The 22,921-nt window shown below is 36.5% G+C and overlaps 1 protein-coding gene across 14 annotated transcripts in view; it reads left to right on the plus strand.

The window, feature by feature from the left end:
- Window positions 1-22,921, plus strand: part of LOC120626775 (protein tramtrack, beta isoform) — a 548,009-nt gene that overhangs the window by 466,603 nt on the left and 58,485 nt on the right. Inside the window, exons 5-6 of one of the 14 annotated variants that reach the window (XM_039894478.1) lie at window positions 7,717-7,932; window positions 10,279-10,520. The exons of 11 other annotated variants lie outside the window; for them this stretch is intronic. In XM_039894478.1, the coding sequence (XP_039750412.1) occupies window positions 7,717-7,932; window positions 10,279-10,505 (443 nt within the window). In that variant the 3' untranslated portion in view covers window positions 10,506-10,520. Of the gene's footprint in view, window positions 1-3,399; window positions 3,517-5,300; window positions 5,522-7,716; window positions 7,933-10,278; window positions 10,521-21,528; window positions 21,807-22,921 lie in introns of those variants that run through there. 2 more of the 14 variants (XM_039894489.1, XM_039894517.1) reach the window with 2 other exon arrangements.

Genomic DNA, 22,921 nt, shown 5'->3' on the forward strand with positions numbered 1-22,921 from the left:
TTGCACATCTCTACTGGAAAACAACAGTTTAACGATTAAAGGTACGAGTACCCCAATAGGTACCACATACTTAGGAGAACTGTAGAACCTTACCTTACTACCTCACTAAAGAAGTTATGATGCGTAAGCATTCCTTGTAGCATTCCCAATGATCCCTTAAGATAATAATTATTCGATAAAAAATAGGTTGTTTTTCTTCTCTATAGACAAAATTGTAATAATTCACGAAGATAATATTTTGAAAGTATCGGAAAACGAGCGGGAAATTTAGAATTAATGAAAATGTTCTAGTGATTCTTACTTTAAGTATAAGTATGTGAATTGTAATTACACTAAGTTAATTAGGGTTATTTTTTTCTGAACAACTAACTCATCTAGGGAAATAAAAAATAAATCTTTCATTTAATAGTACTTTGTACAACAAGGGGGGTAAAGCAATGTCTTATGTTACAGGCGTTAGGATAAATCCCAAGCAAACGAGGGATTTAAGAGTAACTCCCGAGCGTGCTGCCTCTAGAAACTTCAGTGAAGCGGAGGTTTCAGGGGTGCCCAACCCTGAGTTGAATTTTTTAACTTTTCACACCTCGCGAAGCAATAATATCACAAGTTTTGGAGTTATTTTTTTGACAATAATTTTATTTAGATACGCCGTTTGCGATGTTCCTTATTCAAATCATAAAAGCCTCTAGCGACTCCTGTACCTACAACATTTCTTACCCGCTAAGCCTAAAGGATGTATTGTCGTACCTTTCAATACAAGGCTATGCCGAGCGAATGGTGTAAAGGTATTTCTAGACACTTCTGTAATACTTCATCTTTTCTTATACGACGAATTGGTTTAATATCTTCATTATTTATTATCTTACATACAATTACATAGGTATATATTATTGTGTAACTTTCTTGTTATCTAGTGGCTAGCAAGTTATTATGAGGTCCCACATTCGATTTCCGAGTTTTTCCGAGGCAAGAAATAAAAAGATAACTTCTACGAGAAAGCCTTAGTACTAAACTGGAGTTAGGTTAATGGTTCTATTATATGTTGGGCTGTTATATGTTATGCTGTTCACCCCCTTGCCTCAAGGAGCACGCTTGCCTCGGGGAGCAAGTAAAGTCATCTAGCTAATCTTAACTATATAGTATCTATTATATTATTATTATTATTAATGCGTAAGGGTGTGTGTTGGTTTGTTTATCCTTCCTTCTCGCCCTAACTAAGAAACCAATCGACTTGATTTTTGGCATAGAGTTAGTTGAAAGGACGGAGAGTAACATATGCGAAAAAGTAATATTTTATAGTGTAATAATATTTCCATTAGTAAGTAATATTAATAAAGACGCAAAAACGAAGAGATGTTATAAGATTGGCGTATCTGTGTGTGTGTGTATGTGTCTGGCTTTGGCATCGTATTTCGGACGAATCGATTTTGATTTCGGTTTTTTTTTTTTGAAAGGTGAGTTGGTCAGGAGACACAGAATTAAGAAAATACCGAAACCGTGTACTCGACTAATATTGAAGCATCAGAAACCATTCCACTTTAGTAGTGTTTTTGGAACAGGCGGTTAGTCAGTTCATACCATTGACAAGTGTACTATGTAAATGCTAGAAACGTTTACCATAAAGTGGGAAAATGGGAAAAAAAATTGTGAGCTAGTAACATTCCGCGGGTGTAAAGTGAGTTTTAACTGTTTTTGGGCACAATGTACTGCATACATGTATAATTTCTAAATAAGGATTCTGCATTTTCTTAACTCGGTGTCTGGAGTGTTCTTATCTGTGTTCGATGAAAATCGTTCCAAGATGGCCGCCGCCACAAAATGGCGGATTGTATATTTTCCCACAACTTGGGAATCAAATAAAAAGGCTTGACTTATTAAATTTTTAATTTATATATTATGTTATTGTACATACATACGTATAAGATTTAGAAAGTGAAATTATTGAAATAGGTATAGTGATTGTAATTTTAAATATAAGTAATTAAACTTGAAATGACAAAGCATTTTTTTTTTTTTCCTTTGTGCTTTAGACAACAATCAAATCCATATACATTATAAATATACATGCACTCTCTGACCTGATACATAAGATGATGATAATTGGAATCTGCTTCGTTAATCTAGTGGTTACCAGGTGTGGCAACGAATAGCGAGGTCCTGACTGCGATTCCTGTGCCGGGCCATAAATTGCAAGTTATTTTTCAATGAAATTTTAAGTACCACCTCGGAGCTGTTCATTCTCCTATTTTGGAAAGCACTCTAAGCTTTTACTCCTGATTATTTTTTACATATTAATGACAACAAGCTTGAGATAAGGGTATCGAGCTTTTTGTCATTCGCCGACCGGAGACTGAAGAGATGCTGGGAAAAGGAAAAACGCTCTTGAAGGTAAAGAGCGTTTTGCCTGCATCTCGCTCTTAGCGCTATAACCAGTCATTCACTTTTAACAAATACGTCATTCCGAGTCTATTCACCTGTTTAAACAACGCTAAAACAAAATATTACTTATCTATGTTATTGAGTATTATGTAAGTTTATAATAGCAAAAATATATATCGTAAATATTTATTCTATTATATAGATACATTTATATCGGTATTTTTGTAGTTGTTATGTAAATGTAGTATGTAAGTTTATATTACTTCATGTACTTTGGTAGGTTGCCTGGTAGAGATCGCTTTTAAGCGATAAGGCGGCCTATTGTACCTTTTCTTTTTTTTGTTCTAATTCCTTGTATTTGGTGTACAATAAAGTGTATTTTGATTTGATTTGATTTAATTTTAATACTTGTAACATACTTTGCGCACCATCCACTTTCCACCTTTTTATCGGCTTCGCACGCTCAGGTTGCCTTTCAAAGATCACTTTTAGTGATCGGGCCGGCTTTGCACCCTAGCACTAAGTACTATTAGTATACTGTTTTCCTTGTGCTTTGCCTATTGTGTTGCAATAAAGTTTTTCTATTCTATTCTATTCTATTGATGGTCATTAAAACTCAACAACCCGCTTTACAATACCTTAGCCTGCATGCATTATGCATTCATAATTTTGTATTAATTGGCATGACTATCTCCCTAGTTTTTTTTTTAAATACACTACTAATGACGGCCGATTGGCGCAGTGGGCAGCGACCCTACTTTCCAAGTCCAAGGCCGTGGGTTCGATTCCCACAACTGGGAACTATATTATAAGTATTCATGTATGTTATTTATAAAAATATTCATCAGTCATCTTAGTACCCATAACACAAGCTACGCTTACTTTGGAGCCAGAAGGCGATGTGTGTATCGTCGTAGTATATTTATTTATTTATTTAATGATTTGAAATATGATCGTGCCTGCATCCATCGTAAATCGTAGATAGTTATCTGATACTTTAATTTTTTTTTTTAATTTCAGTCAAATACGTGAGATCACAGAAAGGAAAGCCTTTAATCTACCTAAACGGCTACACGTATTGCTCCAATCCGGGACATGGGTGGAAGAAGCGATGGGCGTGCTCAACACACAAGAATCGTGGGTGCCTAGCATTTGTTCACACTGTGCAAGATAAACTTGTGTTTGTAAAAGAAAATCATAGTCACCCGCCACCCTATCACTAGCAGTTTTAAGATTTTTTTATTCGAGATATATAATATATAACTTTTTTTACGGTCTGATACCAAACACGTGTTTTTATGATCATTCTTATCGCATTTGAAGGCAATCAGGATTAACAATATCTCCTCACTCATATAGTTTTTTCACTTCGTAGCTCTCGTTTTTTTTTTTTATTAACGATAGGCCAGCGTTTGACGACAATCATGCCCGTTAGAAAGCAATGATGAGGTCTAGGTTGGAGCACGCTTGCCTAGAAAAAGCCTATTCACGCTACTTCTACTACGCTACTACGCTCACACTACTACTTGTTCGCTACTAGTTTTTTTTAATTCTTCTACAAGTAAGCCCTTGACTGCAATCTCACCTAGTGGTAAGTAATGATGCAGTCTAAGATAGTAGATGGCTAATCTGTTAGGGAGTATGGTCGTCATACCCATAATCGGTTTCAACGCGACAACGTACCGGAACACTAAATCGCTTAGCGGCACGTCTTTGTCGGTAGGGTGGTAACTAGCATAACGCGGGAGTCCAACAATCGGTTGAGATGGTTGGTAGATGTCCAGGAGGTATACAACGGGTTCCCCGGGCGTTTAACAAAGCCAACAAGAGGGACATGCCGTGGTGGTTTTTAGTTTGGGTGGGGAGTGAGGGGGTAGTCCCACGTAACCACCGTCCTGCCCAATGGTCGGAGGTAGCAATAAAGCTTTACGCCTAAAAAAAAACTAACCACGGCCACGGCCAAAGCCTTGGTAACTAGCTACGGCCAAAGCATCAAACCAGACTAATTCCAAAATTACAAATTCTCAAGTAGCCCGTACCGGGAATCAAACTCGGGACCTCCCACTTAAATTCACGACACTCACCCTTGCGCCAGAGAGGTCGAGTCAAACTGGTACGTCTCAATAGTACCGTCAATACTCATTAGCGATTATGCATATTCAAGCACTCGCTAGCACATTCTTTTAGGTATAGAATGGTGATATCTCAGGTACAAACATAAAAAAAAAAATTCAAAAACCCGACTGCATCGATAACTGCCTTCTTTTATTAAATTAATTGAAGAAAGAAAAGAAAGATAGAAACAAGCATTCATGTATGTTATTCATAAAAATATTCATCAGTTATCTTAGTACACATAACACAAGCTACGCTTACTTTTGGGCTAGGGGCCTAGGTTGCTATGCGCGTAACGTCGTAGTATTTTTAAACATTTATTTAATTCATCCAATCTTATTTCTATACCCATTAGCGGCTTCACCGATTCGGGTGCGGAGAGATAGATAGATAGATAGATAAATTCTTTATTGCACAGAATTAAGGAATAAAGAATAATATAGAAAACATAAATACAAGAAAAATAAAAATTCGCAAAGGCGGTCTCAGCGGCGGCGGCGGAAGAATTTAGGACGCTGTCCACAATTCCGGTCAAGTGCGGATTGGTAGATTTCGCACACTACCAAAAATATGAGATCACTCAGACAAGTAGGTTTCCTCACGAGGTTTTCGTTCAACGTTAAATCAATTGATATTTAATTGCTTAAAACGCACATAACTCCGAATATTTAAAGGTGCGTCTCCTGTGATCGAACACAGTCTCCGTGAAGAAGCTAAAGGTTTACCCACTTGGCTATCACGGCTTCAATAAAATGCACAACACACTTAATTCGATACAATAAACTTAATATTTTTTTTATTTTCAGTTCAGTATTGGATATCAAAAAGAGGGAAGCCATTAATATTCCTGAACGGGTATACATATTGCTCCAATGCGAAAAAAGCGTATAAGGTGAGGTGGCCTTGCTCCACCCACAAAAACCGAGGTTGCTTGGCTTTCGTTCATACGATACAGGAGAGACTAGTGTTTGTAAAAGATCATCATACACACCCGCCTCCTTACGAAATGTAATTACAAACACAGGATGTTACACTCACGTACGATGCTGTTCTACTTAACGATGTGTCGTGTGTAAAAAAAAAATCATTATACAATCTGAGTAAAACTTAATTTATACACCTTGTGTTAAAACTCAATGTTGTCTGACCAGCAAGCGCTTTTGTAAAACCAAAGAACAGGGTCCATTTTGCTTTGTTGTGGCAGTGTTTTATAACTTAAATCAACTCTCCGGTTGCGAGAGTGCAAATCATTTATCAAGCGAACGAACGAAAATTAACTCTTATAGATATCCTGTTATTTAAATATCATCAATAATAATTGTAATAAACGTAAGTGGCTTTATGTATTTTTTATATAACTGCCTGATAATACAGCATTATTATATGAGAACCCTATAACTCTTGAATATATTTAATTAACGTAAGGTTCTTGCATATAGTAATTATTCCTTCGTTAATTCAAACCTATCATTGTTTTATATTTAATAATTTCTAACTGTTCTAGTCTTAAGTGGGCCAGCTAGATTGAGTGGGGGCATACAAGGTATTAAATGCGACTCATTTAGCGAACTCGTCATTTAGTCATTGCACGATGTAAAGTCAACATCTCCCATGCTCCTTTTGAATTGGTGCGAAACGTGCGTAAATCATATTATGACAGATCTGTATGGTACTGTGTATGAGAATTAAAAAAATTAAATGCTTTAGCAAAAGGTTAAATGTTATCATGGATTTCCACGAAGTTCTTATAATATGAAAAAAAAAAATAATTTGGTCTTGATGTCTGGTGACCCAAGAGCTGGCGCTTATTCCAACGGCTAAAGATAATAATAATAATAATAATTAAAAAATTATATAATTATAAAATTATATTATAATAATAATAATTAAATTCGTGGCGAACTCTTCCCTGAGACTGAAGGGTTCATGATTGCTATACAAGACCAAATAATTGAAACTCGCAACTACCAAAGACATATAATGAGGATCTTAAACTTGCCTACGGACTTGTGCCGAAAATGCAATATTAATTCTGAAACCATACAGCACATAACAGGCGCTTGTAAATTAATAGCGCAGACAGAATATAAACACCGCCACGATCAAGCCGCAAATATTATCCATCAGAAGTTAGCTTACAAATATAATCTCATATCAAATCTGAAACCCATACCTTATTATAAATATGTACCAGAATCAGTTCTCGAAAACAACGAATACAGACTGTATTTCGACCGTGCAATTCTTACAGATAGAACAATCCATTACAATAGACCTGACATTACACTTCAAGATAAAAAGAACCGAACTGCAATCATCATAGACATAGCTATACCCAACACACATAATTTACAAAACACAATATCCGAAAAACTTTCTAAATATACAGACCTTAAAGACGAGATAAAGCGCATGTGGCGGCTTAATGAAGTTAGCATAGTTCCCATAGTATTATCCACTACAGGTGTCATTCCCAAACAACTTCACCAGTCACTCAGCTTACTCAATTTACCGGAATTCACCTACATATCTCTCCAAAAAGCTGTAATCCTGAACACTTGCAGGATAGTCCGTAAATTCTTACAGGGTAGTGAAGAGCCTACACATCGAACTGGTGAACCCACACACAATCACAATAATGTCCAACCACAACCTTCTACTTGACTCTGGGTGTGCACTTGACTTAGGTCCGTGCACACCTGAAATACCAGCTGTTAGCTGAGACACTCAAGTGTACACAGACAATAATAATAATAATTCTTAACAATTATTGATTGTAAAGTCAACATCTCCTGAGGATGCTCTGGTTTCGGAGCGAAACGTGCGTAGAGGATACATTGCCGAGGATCTGTTTGGTGTGGAGTATACGAATTGAAGTAATTATAAATTACACTATACAGATTCTCCTCCTGTTCGCGGAGTATAGCAAATCAAACTTAATTTTCATAATATATTATGGATTTCCGCAAAGTAACGCCTGCTTCTATCCAAATCTGAACAGTTTTTGTGTACTTTTTTCTTTGAGCCCTCATGTCTCGAACTACTTTGGTATTTCGGATGACTTTCGAGGAAGGTAAAGTTAGCTAAGTAAGGCTACTTGTTTACCTTATTGTACTATTGCTGGCGTGCGATGCGACGCTGCAAGTCGCGGGTATATTGTGTAGAATGACGTAATTGATACCAAATCCCGGATTGTCCGTAATAAGTGTGTTTTATTTCCAGTTATTTTATACCAATATGTCAAGTCGCAAAGAGGGAAGCCCATGATAAAGTTGAATGGCTACACATACTCCATCGCGACTCACAGTGGCGTAAGGACTAGGTGGAAATGCTCGACACACAACAACCGTGGCTGTTACGCCATTGTTCGCACTGTGGAAGACAGGATTGTTTTCGTGAAAGACACACACACACACCCACAACCGGCCAGCACACCGGGTGATTAAAGGCTTATTAAATATTAGAAGCGTTATTTATTATTTTAATTTTTAATTATAATAATATATAATACTAGATGTCCCGGCGAACGTCGTACCGCCAAACATTTTTTATGAATACTATATTTTAATACTTTTTATCCTAGTCCGGAATAAGAGTAATCAAAAAAATCAAATATCATAAAAATTGGTGCAGCCGTTTTTGAGTTATATGAGAGGTGTAACTAACACAACTTTCTTTTATATATATATATATATAGATTAATGGAATGAATGACAGCTAATTGCATTTAAATGTTTTTGTATTAATAGAGATATTTAATTTTAAATCTTTCGAACAATAAAATTAAACAATATATTATATTATAATAAATGATTACGTTTAAGACAGACTTGTTATTTTCTTATGTCAAATGTTTTATGTTCTGCCCTTATGCATCGAAACCATTACTTCTTGTTAATGCTTTAATATGGCTGTTCAGATATTTTAACATAAAGAATGAGTACCTTATCGACGCTTTACATTTAAACCATACAATCCATAAACATTAAATCTTTACAATCAATTCGTTGCTGCATGAAATAAGGACGCTTTCACATTTTTATCAAATAATTAATTTTATTTATTTGGTGGTTACAGAAGAGGTATGTAATCTAAACAAGATCTAAACCGTACCACGCCAAATTGGCACGCAAATTATTTTCAGGGTAATATTTAAATATTATCATAAATCTATAAACTTTCCATAACTAGACACAAGCCTCCTTTCTCGTAGGAGAGAGAAGAGAGATGGAATAAGAACGACATGCGACCCGATCATAATAAATCGCTGACGGCTTTAACAATGTTTTATTAATTCGTTAACGTAACTTTCGTAACTGATTTTCCGAAACTATCCCATCTAATGTGTTACTTGAAAACTACGATTTAGGATTATAATAGGGGTGGATAAAAAAAACCCTTATAGCGCATTGCTGGCTCACATGGAGCTGCGGATGCTCATGGACGACGCTGATCACTTAACATAAGGCTACCCATCAAAATTACCATTTGAACATCGTTCATAGTTCTACTTGTTTCGACGAAAAAAATTAAAAATAACTTATATATTATATACTATATAAATATTATATACTACGTTATATAAGAGAGCTGATCACCAAACTTTTGTACAGCTTCATGGAATCTTTGTAATTTATTCAAGGATCTGTTTCACCAGCTATTTGTCAGAAATTATTATTAACAGTTTTTCTTTGTCACTTACATAAAGTGAGAAAGTGATAAAACTTTCGTTTAGGCTTATCCAACTTGACAGGTCTGGCCCTAACTGTGGTTATTGTTGTTGAAAATAAAATTATTGGCTACTTATTATTTTTTTAATATTATCAAACAATAATGTCACGTTATGTCATCATCATATCAACCCATTAGCGGCCCACTACAGAGCACGAGTCTCCCCCCACAATGAGAAAGGGTTAAGGCTGTAATCAGTGGTGTGCATAGAGGGTATGCACAGGGTATGCAGATGATACAAAATGAAGAAAGTCCCCAGTATTAGCTATAATTACTCAAGGGTAGGCTTTCCATAACTCTTACAATGCCTATCCTTAAGTTTTTTATAACTCTTATCGGAGATTTTCTTCATTTTATATCATCTGCATACCCTGTGCATACCCTCTATGCACGCCACTGGCCGTAATCCACCACGCTGGCCCAGTGCGGATCGGCATGCAGGTTTCCTCACACCGAGGTTCGGGCTCACATGAGGCGCCCTCAGGCCGAAGCCCTCAGGCCGAAGCCCTTCGCTTCTTCGAGCCCTAGGGTTCAAACTCTTCCTGGCAGAGCCCTATTCCGAGGCTCGCCAACAAGCCCGCGTTACACTGTTAAAATCATTAGGGTTAATCAGCTACACACAATCCGAAGAAAAAAAAAAGGTTTCCTAACGATATTTTCCTTCGCCGTTAATCTAGCAAATTCGGAAAGTTGCAGGTACGTGCCAGGTATCAAACTCGGTCCCCCACAAGGGAAGTTTACCTTACCAATATACCTACTTAGTTAACTTTTCTACTAACATTTGTAATTGTATTATTTGCCTAATTAATTTAAAATGACATTATTACTTATTTCTGATTATTGTATTTTTATTCTTTAAATTGTAATGTCATTTAAATTTTATTTTTATAAACATTTGCACACTGTCTGTGACAGTCGATTGTGAAGGGTCTGTTTAATGAAATGTGTTCTTGTTATGTACCCACAATTTGGCAAATAAATAAATATTTTTATTATTATTAAAACCGCAAATGAATATATTTAAAATTAATAACATTACTGTGTTGTTTTCAGTGGAATACATAGTGTCCCGCCAAGGCAGGCGTATGATGAAACGTAAGGGCTACACATATACCGCTATCAAGGTTAGCGGCAGTAAGTTGCGGTGGAGATGCTCCACCCATAGAGACCGTCGCTGCCACGCCATCATTCACACCGTGGATGACGTGCCGGTGTACATAAAAGAGGGCCATAATCACCCGCCTGCAAAACAAAGAAAGGAAAAAAAAGGAAGAAAGTAATCTGTATCCATTGAATAAAATGATTATCGGATATTTCTGATTTTTTAAAATAAATTGGAATTGTTTTATGTTTTTAAGTGTTGTATCATAATTCAAAATTTATTTATTTCAAGTAGGCCTACTTTATAAGCACTTTTGAAACGTCAGGTACGTCTGTTTGTATTAACTCTACTAATTTTTATGTTTCTTATTGGCCTAGTTGCCTGAAGGAAATAAATAAATAGTGATGACGGCCGATTGGCACAGTGGGCAGCCACCCTGCTCTCTGAGTCCAAGGCTCTGGATTCGACATGACTGGAAAATATTTGTGTGATAAACATGAATGTTTCTCAGTATCTGTACGGCTTGATGGGCAGGAGACAATTATATCCACGGGGAAAGGGTAAAAATGTATCTTCTACCGCAGCTTTATCAGCTCTCAGAGTATTTTCGCACATTTGGAAATAAATAATATTTAACGTGTAACTAACTTCTAAACTAAGGGTTGGCACCCTGGATGGTTTAGAAATTAGCCCGACAGATGGCGCTGGGGTCCGCTAGTTATAATGTATCGATATTATTTTTATCAATAAAAAATATTTATTCATTCATGCAATTATTCATGAATCGGACCTTTCATTCTTTCCCAAACTTGTGTAAGTTATCAAATAAGAAGCGGTGATAGCTTGTATATAAGAATAAGAATGGGTAGGACTTCGACTTCACTTTTGGGGGAGCGAGTTCGAATCCCAGCACGCACCTCCGACTTTTATAAGTTATGTGCGTTTTAAGTAATTAAAATATCACTTGCTTCAACGGTGAAGGAAAACATCGTGAGGAATCCTGCGTACCTGAGAATTCTCCATAATGTTCTCAAAGTTGTGTGAAGGCCACCATTCCGCACTGGGCCAGCGTGGTGGACTACGGTGTTAACCCCTTCTCATTGTGGGAGGAGACCCGTGCTCTGTATTGTGCCGGTAATGGGTTGAAATGACGTGGGTTTAATTTATATATTTTTTGGTCTTTGTCCAGTTTGTTTATCATATTAGCCAATTTGAATTTATCGTGACGTCATAAAGCCTATTTAGTTGTTAAAGTTACACTAATATGGTATAAAATATGCTTGAGCCCGCCAACCCGCTATCCTAAGGGAGCTCAAGTTGTACAGCTTTGGGACACTTCATACTGAGGCTGATGACGCTCATGATGAAACATTGCAGTTACAGTAAGTTCGATAAGGTTTCTAACGTTTTAATACGTGAGCGATCATCACGCAGTTTAAAACCAGTTTTTTTTTTTATTTCAGTGAGATACGTTAGCTCCAAGATGGGTAAGCGTCTGATACTGCTGAACGGATACACCTTCTCCTCTAGAGCAAGGACCGGAAATAAGGTCAGGTGGAGATGTTCCTCGCACCAGAACAGCCACGCCACGCCACTTTGCACACCATCGGAGACCAGTTGGTGTACATTAAAGATGAACACAACCACCTTCCAGTACGAATAACTTACGACAGTCGGTAGTCGGCTCACCGCTTGAAAAATATCTTTTGAAGGGAGTTCAAAATTCAACGATTGTTTACCGCTTGCGTCTAGCAACTCGTTTGAGTATTCGTTTACCTAGTTTTTAACCCCCGACGTAGAAACGATGGGGCGTTTTAAATTTGACCTGTCCGTGTGTTTATGAGTGTATATGCGTGTGTGTGTGTCTGTGGCATTGTTCGGATAAAGCGATTAGGATTTCGTTTTATTTTGTTTGAATTTTTCGGGAGTGTTTTTAACTCTTTTGGACCGATTTTCCTCAAACATATATATCTTCTTAGATATATATGTTTGAGGAAAATCGGTCCAATATGTCCGCTGCCACAAAACTGCGGATTACATGCTGGACTAGTAGTATACTATACACTATGGCGAATTTCAAATCCAAGATGGCCGCCAACAGAAACTGATTCTTCACTTATTTATAACGTACGGGATTAGGGATATTGAAGATCGGGGGTTTTTAAAATTTAAAATATTCTACATTTTTGTTATATCAATGTTCCGTTTCCCGATGCGCGGTCGCCATTCCAGCATCTTGGGCCAACGTCCATCAGTTTTCGAAGCTTCCCACTCCAGCTTGTGCGAAAACACAAGGGAAGAATGTTTTTTTGAGTAAATCATTTGTGACATAAATATTGTTTCTGAAAGAAAAAGTTTAAAAGATGATTTTTAAAGAGCTAAATTACTAATAAGGATTGAATGTATAATATATTCCGTTGTTTTAAATATATTGTAGGTCTGGAGTGCCTATTTTCTTAAGGATATAGAAATGCTTGAAAAGGTTCAGAGACGAGCCACTAAACTGCCAAGAGAATTGAAAAATCATTCATATGAGCAAAGGCTTGCAAATCTGGGACTCAGCACCCTCAGAAGTAGGCGAGAAAGAGGCGATCTCATTGAAACTTATAAAATATTAAATAAGTATTACAACATTCCAAATTTTGAGGAAATATTTTCAAAAAAGAGTAACCCCAGATTAAGGGGCTATGGTCTCAAACTTGAATAGCAGCAGGCATCGTCTAATCCTTCCAAGCACTTTATCAGCAATAGAGTTGTACAATCTTGGAATGCCTTGCCTGAAGATTTAGTGACTGCAGGATCACTGAGTCAGTTTAAGAATAGACTGGATAAACATCAAAAAGACAAAGAGCGCAAGAAATGATATAGACGCATCGGCGAAAGCTGCTTAGTCTATTCGTCCACCACATCAACCGATAGACGTCCACTGCTGGATAGGTCTTTTTTAGCGAGTTCCAAGTTCCACGGTTCTGAGCCGCTTGGATCCAGCGGCTACCTGCGACGCGCTTAATGTCGTCTGTCCACCTCGTTGGGGGCCGACCAACGCTACGCTATCCAGTTCGGGGCTGCCATTCCAGCCTATTATATAATAATATTGCGTGCAATTTAATTATGTAGTTAATGATGTCAAAATCTTAATGTCTTTATAGTTATTTAATTATTTATAGCTACGAACGTGTATAATATAACTTTATCTTCATTGAATATATTGAATATTCGGTGTCTATAATGCAATTTAATTATAGTTATGATCTCAAATCTAAATGTATTGCGTCGACACTTATCATAGAGTCAGGGGGCTTAATGTAACTGCTATCGCTTAAAGCAGTATTATTTTATTATTGTTGAGGCCCTTGCTTCTGAGTTATAATCCTTATATTGTGGGTGTAAAGATATGTCATATAAAATTACATTCTAAGGAAATATTAGTTTATTTGCGATTGTAGTAAGTAAGCCCACTGATCATCAGAAAGATAATAATATATGCGTAACAAAAATCGGTGTAAAATAAAATAAATATTATTAAAATCAATGTAATTGTTATTTGAGGCATTTTATTATGTTACTCGTATGTTCTTATTTAAAAGTAGCTGTATCCTGCCAAGCTTCGCTGTGGCACATTGTGATTGAATGGTTGAGAAAAATAGATAAAAACAATCCTTAATGCGTGTTATATATCATGCTATAATTTCAGCTCGATCGGTGCAGAACTTTTTGAGTTTTTGAAGCGTACGCAAACCAACGTAACATTTTAATATATATTGATTTAATTAAAAAGCACGGTTTATTTATAAATTTATTAATATAATACAAACACATTTTCTTTAAAAGGCGTCGCGGTCGATGAGGTCATAAACTAAGCGCTGTCAATGTTCTGATCTTATTATTTGACGGCCGAGTGGCGCAGTGGGCAGCGCCCCTGCTTTCTGAGTCCAAGGCCGTGGGTTCGATTCCCACAACTGGAAAAATGTTTGTGTGATGAACATGAATGTTTTTTAGTGTCTGGGTGTTTATCTGTATATTATAAGTATTTATGTGTATTATATTCATAAACATATTCATCAGCTATCTTAGTACCCATAAGACAAGCTACTTTTACTTTGGGGCTAGATAGCGATGAGTGTACTGTCGTAGTGGAATGATTGATTTTTTTTTTTACAAATATTTCAATACTTCCTTTAACGATTCATAGGTTGTCTAGTTAGCGTAGTTTGTGTTATGGGTACCCACACACATGCTACGCTTACTTTGGGGCTAGATGGCGGTGTGTGTATTGTCGTAATACATTTATTTATTTATTATTTAAATAGCTCAGAAGATAATTGAGCGTAGTTAAACGAAAAGGATTCCACAGGAACTTCCAACGAAAGTGGCGTAATGTCGGAATAGTGTTTGTTATTATCACGTATCATATCACGCTCTGACGTTTGAAAGATGCTGTCAGTGTCATTGTAACATATGCTATGCTTAAGTTTAAACGAACTTCCTGGCGCAGCGGTGAGGTGTGGTTTTAAGTGGGAGGTCCCAGGCACGATCTCGGCAGGTGCATTTTGAAAATATCCAATTCATATAATTCCTGAATTTTCCCTTGTCTTGTCTAGTTCGAGGCTTTGGCCGTACTCTGACTGCTTTTACACGATGTGGCTTGGAGACTATAGACTTTTTTTGGTTTCAGTGGAATTCGTGACGTCACGTCGGGGCACGCGTATGTTGAAAAGGAACGGGTACACGTACACTTCTACTACAACGAGTGGAGATAAAGTGAGATGGAGATGTTCGTCGCACAGAGACCGGCAATGCCATGCCACTGTCCATACCGTGGATGATATACCAGTGTTTATCAAAGAGGCACACAATCACCCCCCTAAAAAATAAAAAGTAGAGGTGTTATAGGTAATTTAAATATGGTGTCTATTTTTACGTTTTACAAACAGCGACCCTGTTAATTTGTCTCACCTAGGTGCAGGGCAAAAAAAAATATAGGATTGGTGTATAACATGCGTCGATTTTTGGTTGCAAGCAGCGCGGTGCGCCGGTTCATGCGCCGATTCATATAGTTTGCGGTTTAAGTATTTTGTAGAATCCTGGGTTCGACTCCCGGAAAGGGCAATTTGGGAATTTATGATTTCCGAATTATCTCTGGTCTGGTCTGGTGGGAGGCTTCGGCCGTGACTAGTTACCGCCCTACTGACAAGCGATTTATCATGTGCCGCTAAGCGATTTATCGTTTCGGTAAGATGTCGCGTAGTAACCGTTTAGTATAACTGCAACACTCGCTAGCAGGTTAGTCTGTTACCATCTTAGACTGTATCATCACATACCACCAGCAGTGGCGTGCACTTCATACATGCACAAAAGCTCTGCCTACCCTAAAATTTGCGTACAACTTATAAATGTAAAGGATTTTTCCATTTCATGGCATCTACCTTTTTTAAGCATACCCTGGTCAAAAACCCTGTGCACGCCACTGACCACCAGGTGAGATTGCAGTCAAGGGCTGACTTGTAGTGGAATTGAAATTGATCAGCTGCTTCATAATTTTTAAAATTTTTGATAAACTTCAATTATTGCCATTTAACAGCCGGTTGGCGCAGTGAGCAGCGACCCTGCTTTCTGCGTCCAAGGCCGTGTGTTCGATTCCCACAACTGAAAAATGATTGTGTGATGAACATGAAAGTTTTTCAGAGTAAAAAATATTCGTCAGCTATCCTAGTACGCATAACACAAGCTACGCTTACTTTGGGGCTAGATAGCGATGTGTGTATTATCGTAGTATATTTACTTATTAAAAAAATAAAAAAAATAAACGCCAACTTCTATATTTTGGTGTGCGGAGCTAAAGTTACTGTAGGTCGGATAGATTAAAAGGACTGAGCATGTTTAATAATAAAAAAGTCATTGTGTGTAAGCGAAACTTTCTACGCACTGTAAGTTTTTTTTATATAAAAATGCATGTTCAAGCTCTATGGAATATGTACAAGCACCATTTTGTTGCACACCCACAGATTATGTCAGAACTTTAATAAGTTCTGATTTAATCTGTGGGTGACTGATATAAACTTGTAGTGTGAGTGTTTATGTAGGTCTGAAATGTTTATTACTGTGATAGGATGTTAAAAGCACTAGATGAATCTTTTATTCAATCAAAAGTTGCACTGACTTTATTAGCTTTATATTATTAATATATAGTTAATTTAACTAGCAATTCCACGACGAGACATATTAATTTAAGAGTTGTTGTGAATAAAATTAAACATATATGTATCACAGATTTGAGAACATACAAAACACTTGTTAAGCCATTATTGCATGCAGTGATTTGTGTCCAAAAACAGTGAAAACGCCCTGCACACGTCTCACACCCGTGGAAAGTTACTAGCTCACAAACTTTTTCCATTTTATGGCAAACGTTTAGAACCTTAGAGGTAAAATAATGACTGTCAACTGCTAAATGGAATAAAGTTACTAGCCACCAGTTCGAGAAACACTACTAAAGTGGAGTGTTTTAAGACGCTTCAATATTAGTCGTGTACACGGATTCTGATGGTTCTAAATTCTGTGATATGTATATATAAACGCCTTAAGGCACTTCAGTAGGTACTTGTGTGTTGTGTGAGTTTTAAATGAATTTGTTGTGTATATGTGTGAAATAAGAGTACTTAAATAACAATAAATCTATATATATTATAATGTTTATAATACTCCCTTCAATGGGTAGTTGAAATAAAGACGAAATTGCGTTTCTGTGAAAATACAAGAAACAACATTTAAAGCCCTTACTTCAGGTCTTTATAATCCAATAATGTCTTCTTAAAATAAACTCTTAAATATCTTTTTTAAATGTCACTTCACTCACTCTCATCACTGTAAAAAAATTGGTGACTTTAAGGTTCGATATATGAACTTGAGAAAAGAGTTCTTTACATATATTTAAAATTCTAAGTCCTGAATGACTCATAATTAACACACATCCTTAGCTGCTGGGGTTAGACACTTGTAATTTAGACGGTAGGTTTCCTTTATGGTGTTACCTCAAACTAAGAAAGAGTTTTTATAATCCACCCCCAAATAAATAGACAAAATAGAATACAATAGAATAAACTACTTATATAGAAATCACTTATACTAATAGTACTTAGTGCAAGGATGCAAAGGCGGCCTTATCACTAAAAGCGATATTTTAAAGGCAACCTGATCGTGCGAAGCCGATAAAAAGGTGGAAAGTGTATGGTGCATAAAGTATGTTACATAAAATAAAATAAATTGACATGAACATAGATACATAGTATGTATTTATAAGTACGTTCATGTAAGTTTATTTAGTTTATCTTATTTACATAATAACTACAAAAATACCAGTATAAAAACAACTAATCACATTTGTTTTATAAATATAACTTAAAATAAATTATGTAAAACTAAATAAAATCTAAAACGCCTTCGAAACCACCGCAGCGATGCACAGTTCCTAAGATGCTGGCAGAATTGCCCCTTCGGATGGCCAAACTAATTCGTTGGCCAAGGTAACTGCCCGCTCTAGAATCACCGGTAGACTCGATAACCCTTTTGAATAATTCTTTAAGAAGAGCTCGTGCTCAGCTCAAAAGGCACAAAATAAATGGTATAGATGTACATATACTAGAATAGATAATTATGATATACTAGCTGATGCCCGAAAAATGAGAATGAAAAATTTAAAGTATTCAGTATCGCTAAGCCTTAATGAGGGGTTTGCTGCTGTCCGCTGAGTAGAACTACTCAGCGGACAGCAGCAAACCTCCTCTATCTCCAACCACATTCATCAGATCTACACAAAGTTTGGGCAAAATTAAACAGATATTATAACCTCTTATAGTACAAATATTAATAATTATTTAAATTGGTTATAATTTGTCGGAGTTATGGTGTACAATCGTCAAACACTTTCTCCCCTCTCCCAAAGGAACCGAGCTTAATGTCGGGATAAAAAGTATTCTTTATTACTTCTAACACTTCCAAGAATATATGTACAGAGTTTCATGGGGATCGGTTAAGCAGTTTTTGCGTGAAAGCGTAACAAACAAACTTACGTTGACATTTATAATATAAGTAGGGATTAGTAGGGATAGGGATAGGGATAGGGATATTAATGCTATTATAAACTTACATAATACTTCCTAAATAGATGTTTAAACTTTGTATGAAAGTCTGTCATTATGTCAAGTATTATCCATGAAACTTGGTACTTGACTCTGTGGACGGTTTTATTTATTTTCTTCAGTGTTTGCTCATCATCATCATTATATCAACCCATTACGCCCACTACAGGCCGTAGCCTGTGGTCTCCTTGTATAATTAGAAGGGGCTATGGCCGTGGTCCACCACGCTGGCCTTGTGGCCGGTAGGTATTTTGATGTAAATACGAGTTAATTTTCGATACACTTCAGTCTTGTCATCAATAAATCAGGGTTAAGATTACAGCGTCCGGGAGGTATACAAGGGGTTCCCCGGGCGTCTAACAAAACCAACAAGAGGGACATGCCGCGGTTGTTTTTAGTTTGGGTATCCCCCTTAAGAGGGGGGAGTCCCACATAAAAACCTAACTGCCCAAGGGTTGGAGGTAGCAATAAAGCTTTTCCACCACGCTAAAAAAAAAAAAGGTTAAGATTATATTATGTCCAACTAAATAACACGGATTGCTTAATAAATTAATGTGTATATATATTTCAGTGGAGTTTATTCTGTCAAAAAGAGGGAGGCAAATGATTAAAATAAACGGTTACACCTACTCGCCGAGGACAAGTACGGGCGTCAGGACTAGGTGGAAATGTTCCACCCACCAACCCACGGGATGTCGTGCTGCGATCATTACCGTCGGAAACGAGATACTATGTGTGAACGAGACACACATACACCCCCCTGTGAAAAACAAATGGGATAGAAAATAAAAAGTGTCCTACTAGCCCACTGACCTCCATTAATACTACTGGTCAGGCTGTTGTCAGAAGCAGTAGCCTACCTAAACCTATACAGTGTAATTTATCATTTGTTATATTTTTGTATATTTGGTGGTTATAATTTATTTAGTTATTTTAAATATATTTGGTTAGTTATTTAGACTTGACTTTTAAACACCAATAGGTCTGGCTGTGGCTATCACTTACAATTTATCTATAATAAATAATATACCACAACTATACCACGACAATACATACAGCGCCATCTAGCCCGAAGTAAGCGTAGCTTGTGTTATGGGTACTAAGATGACTGATCAATATTTTTATGAATAATATACAAACACAGATACTGGAAAACATTCGTGTTCATCCCACAAACATTTTGCAATTTTGGGAAACGAGCCCACAGAGTAACATAGGATAGTTGTTATCCCATGATAGCAAACGGTTTGCGGTATTTGTAAGCAAACGTAATAAATGCTGACTTATTCGTCCGCAGACAACAGTTTACTAGTAATTCGCATAAGGACAGTGCAGTGGTAGTAATATGGGTCAGCTTACTACACACATTTTTATTTTCTATTTAAACTTTTACAAGAAATGTACTTATACCAAAAAAAAAATACAAATCCTTACCTAAACGGTTAAATGCTTCCCAATTAAAAAAAAGATATTTTTAAATCATGACTAAATAAATAATTACATTTTAATGTTTTTTTTTAATATACGTCTTTCTGTAATGTTTATAACCTATTACAAAAATAACAACCAAAGCGATGTGTGGTACCTTATCTCTGAATTGATCCAGACAACCACAACAGAAAATAATTATCAAAAATGCAGTGTTTTGACGCACTTCATACTCCTTTAAAATGTCAGAGCGTGAAATAATACTGCGAAACTATAATACGGCTTTTTGTGGTAAGAGACTTCATTAACGCTGTCTTACCCTTGAATGAATGATTAAATTAATGGATTAATGCGTTTTTTGTTCACATTACTTGTAAATACGGTATATTAAAAATTCTAAAGTTCAAAATACATTTTTTCAAGTAGGCCGAATATAAGCACTTTTGAAACGTCAAGTCTGTCTGTGTGTAGTGACTCTACCACCGGTTCGGAAGGCAGATTCTACCGAGAAGAAGCCGTCAAGAAACTCAGCAGTTGCTTTTTTCCAATATCCACAATTTACATTTTACATTTTAAAATTCACTTTCTATCTTGTGAGTTATGAAAGCCGAGCCGGATGCTTCCAAGCAACCTTGTCATTAAATTTATCAATTGTATAGTAAATTCGCTGTAATAAATGTGTTTTAACACATTCTTTAAACTTATGCATTGGTAGGTCCAAAAATACCTTAGGAATCATATTATAAATGCGTATAATCAAACCCACAAATGACTTCCGTACTTTTCGCAGACGATATGCAGATGTCACTAATTTATGACCATTTCTTGTAAGTCGACTGTTTATATCCACTTTTTGTTTAAATAGACTAGTATGTTGCCTTACAAATACTGTATTGTTATAAATATATAGTGAGGCTACCGTAAGTTTACCTATTTCTTTAAATCTTGTTTATATTGTTACACAGTTATAATGTGGGGCTGATGCTTGAACTACGTAATAACTGTGTCTCAGACCCGAAATAAAAAAAAAATGTTTTTATTTACTAAACCAACAAAATTAATGTTAGCAAGAAGGTATTCGTAATGGACGTCACTTTATGTGATATAAAGTGGTTAAGGTGTTTGTATTGTCTATGCTAATGTTTACTTTATTTTTATGTTTAAATATAATAGTGTATTTGCCAAATTAAAATGAAAACGAGTCAATCCCAATTCGACTTGATGTTGACATATATGGAGCAGTAAGTCGAATTAAATTATAGTTAATCGGTGCGTAGTGAAATTCTTAGAACAAGTTTATTGCTTCTTAGGCACGGAGACCTCACTACACCGTCTACTTATAATTCAAGAGGTAGAATAAGCAGCCTTGAACATTGGGAAGAGCTAGCAAATATTATTAACAGTGATGCTAGTGGAGATACCAAAACCGTTGAGAAATGGAAAAAGACAGGCTTTGAATTCATGAAGTGCAAGGCCCTCTTTCCATGAAAATCTTGAACAAGAAAGTATATTGAATAGATTATAGGTTAAAAAGTAGAAGTTACAGTTACTTGATAATATTTCAGCATTAGAATCGTTATTCAGAATCGTTTGCTGATGCTTTGAGTGGTTAAATAATTGAATATTATTGTCCAGGTACCCAAGCAGTAGTGGAATATGTCATATCCCAAAAGGGTAAGCGTATGATAAAAATGAACGGTTATACATACTCTTCGGTGAAGAGCGTTGGCGCGAAAACAAGATGGAAATGCTCTACACACCAGCATAGGGGCTGTCAAGGAGCACTTCATACTATAGAAGATGAAGTTATCTTTATCAAGGATACACATACACACCCAGCGATCCAGAGGTACACGTATAGGGCCTCCGTCCATCCAAAACCATCGTAAGGCTATTAACACATTATACTTACGAACCATTAAACTGTAAACACCGAACAACAGTTATTTTATTAAAAACCGGTAAAAAATAATCCTCCCTGGTTTTAAGAGTTCCTAAGAATCGATATTTGGGAATTTATAATTTCTGAACTTTCTCTGGTCTGCTGTGGTCTTGCATCGGCCGTGGCCAGTTACTATCCTACCGATAAAGCCGTGCTACTAAGCGATTTAGCGTCACGGTACCATGTCGCATACAATCAGTTTGTATGCGACATGGTATAGCAGGTTATATAAAACCCACACCCCTTGTATGGGTTTTAAATAACCTGCTTTACCCCTAACAGGTGAGCCCGTTACCATATTAGATTGGCATCATAGTGCTGATGTAGACTTAACTGCAATCAATTGATGTTATGGGTAAAAATGTGTTATTCTTATTATTGTTTTGACCAGTGGCTGATATAGAATTATTTCATTTCAGTGGAATACATAAAAACTAAGAAAAGTCCTCCGTTGATAAAGTTCAACGACCATACATACTACGAGTTGAAGTCCAAAGAAGGGCCCACGAAGCGTTGGAAATGCACAGGATACCGCTGCGCAGCTACCTTGTACACGTTTAAAGACAAAGTGATTGGTCATAACAAACTACACAATCACAAAAAACCAAAGCCCCAGTTCTTTAGTGTCAACCTGTCAGATATGAATAAAAAATAAATGCTATTTCTAGACTTCACCGTCACCATCATCACCTCAATCGATGGACATATACTGCTGGACGTAGGTGTTTTAAAGAGGTCCGAAAACCTCGGTCCTGGGCGACTATATAGTCGAGTAGTGCATGCATATGCAGAGCATATATTTTGTATTCTGGCTATAAATATATCGTAATTTATTTGTGTGCGATTATCCTTTAACAAACATAATAAGTAGAGAATCACTGATATAAATTGCTTGAAATATAAAGATGTTTTTTTTACCCGCAATCGTAAACTTTCATTAAATGTCAGTGAATGATTAACGCCCGAAATTAATAGAGTTAACTCTCATTAAATGTGTCAACAATTCAAACCAAGAAAGATGACAGAGCGTACTCTGTCACTAACGCCCGAAATGAATGAAATCAATGTAATCCAAAATTTTCAAAT

The sequence above is a fragment of the Pararge aegeria genome, chromosome 10 (assembly GCF_905163445.1).
Source record: "Pararge aegeria chromosome 10, ilParAegt1.1, whole genome shotgun sequence".
Taxonomy (NCBI): Eukaryota; Metazoa; Arthropoda; class Insecta; order Lepidoptera; family Nymphalidae; genus Pararge; species Pararge aegeria.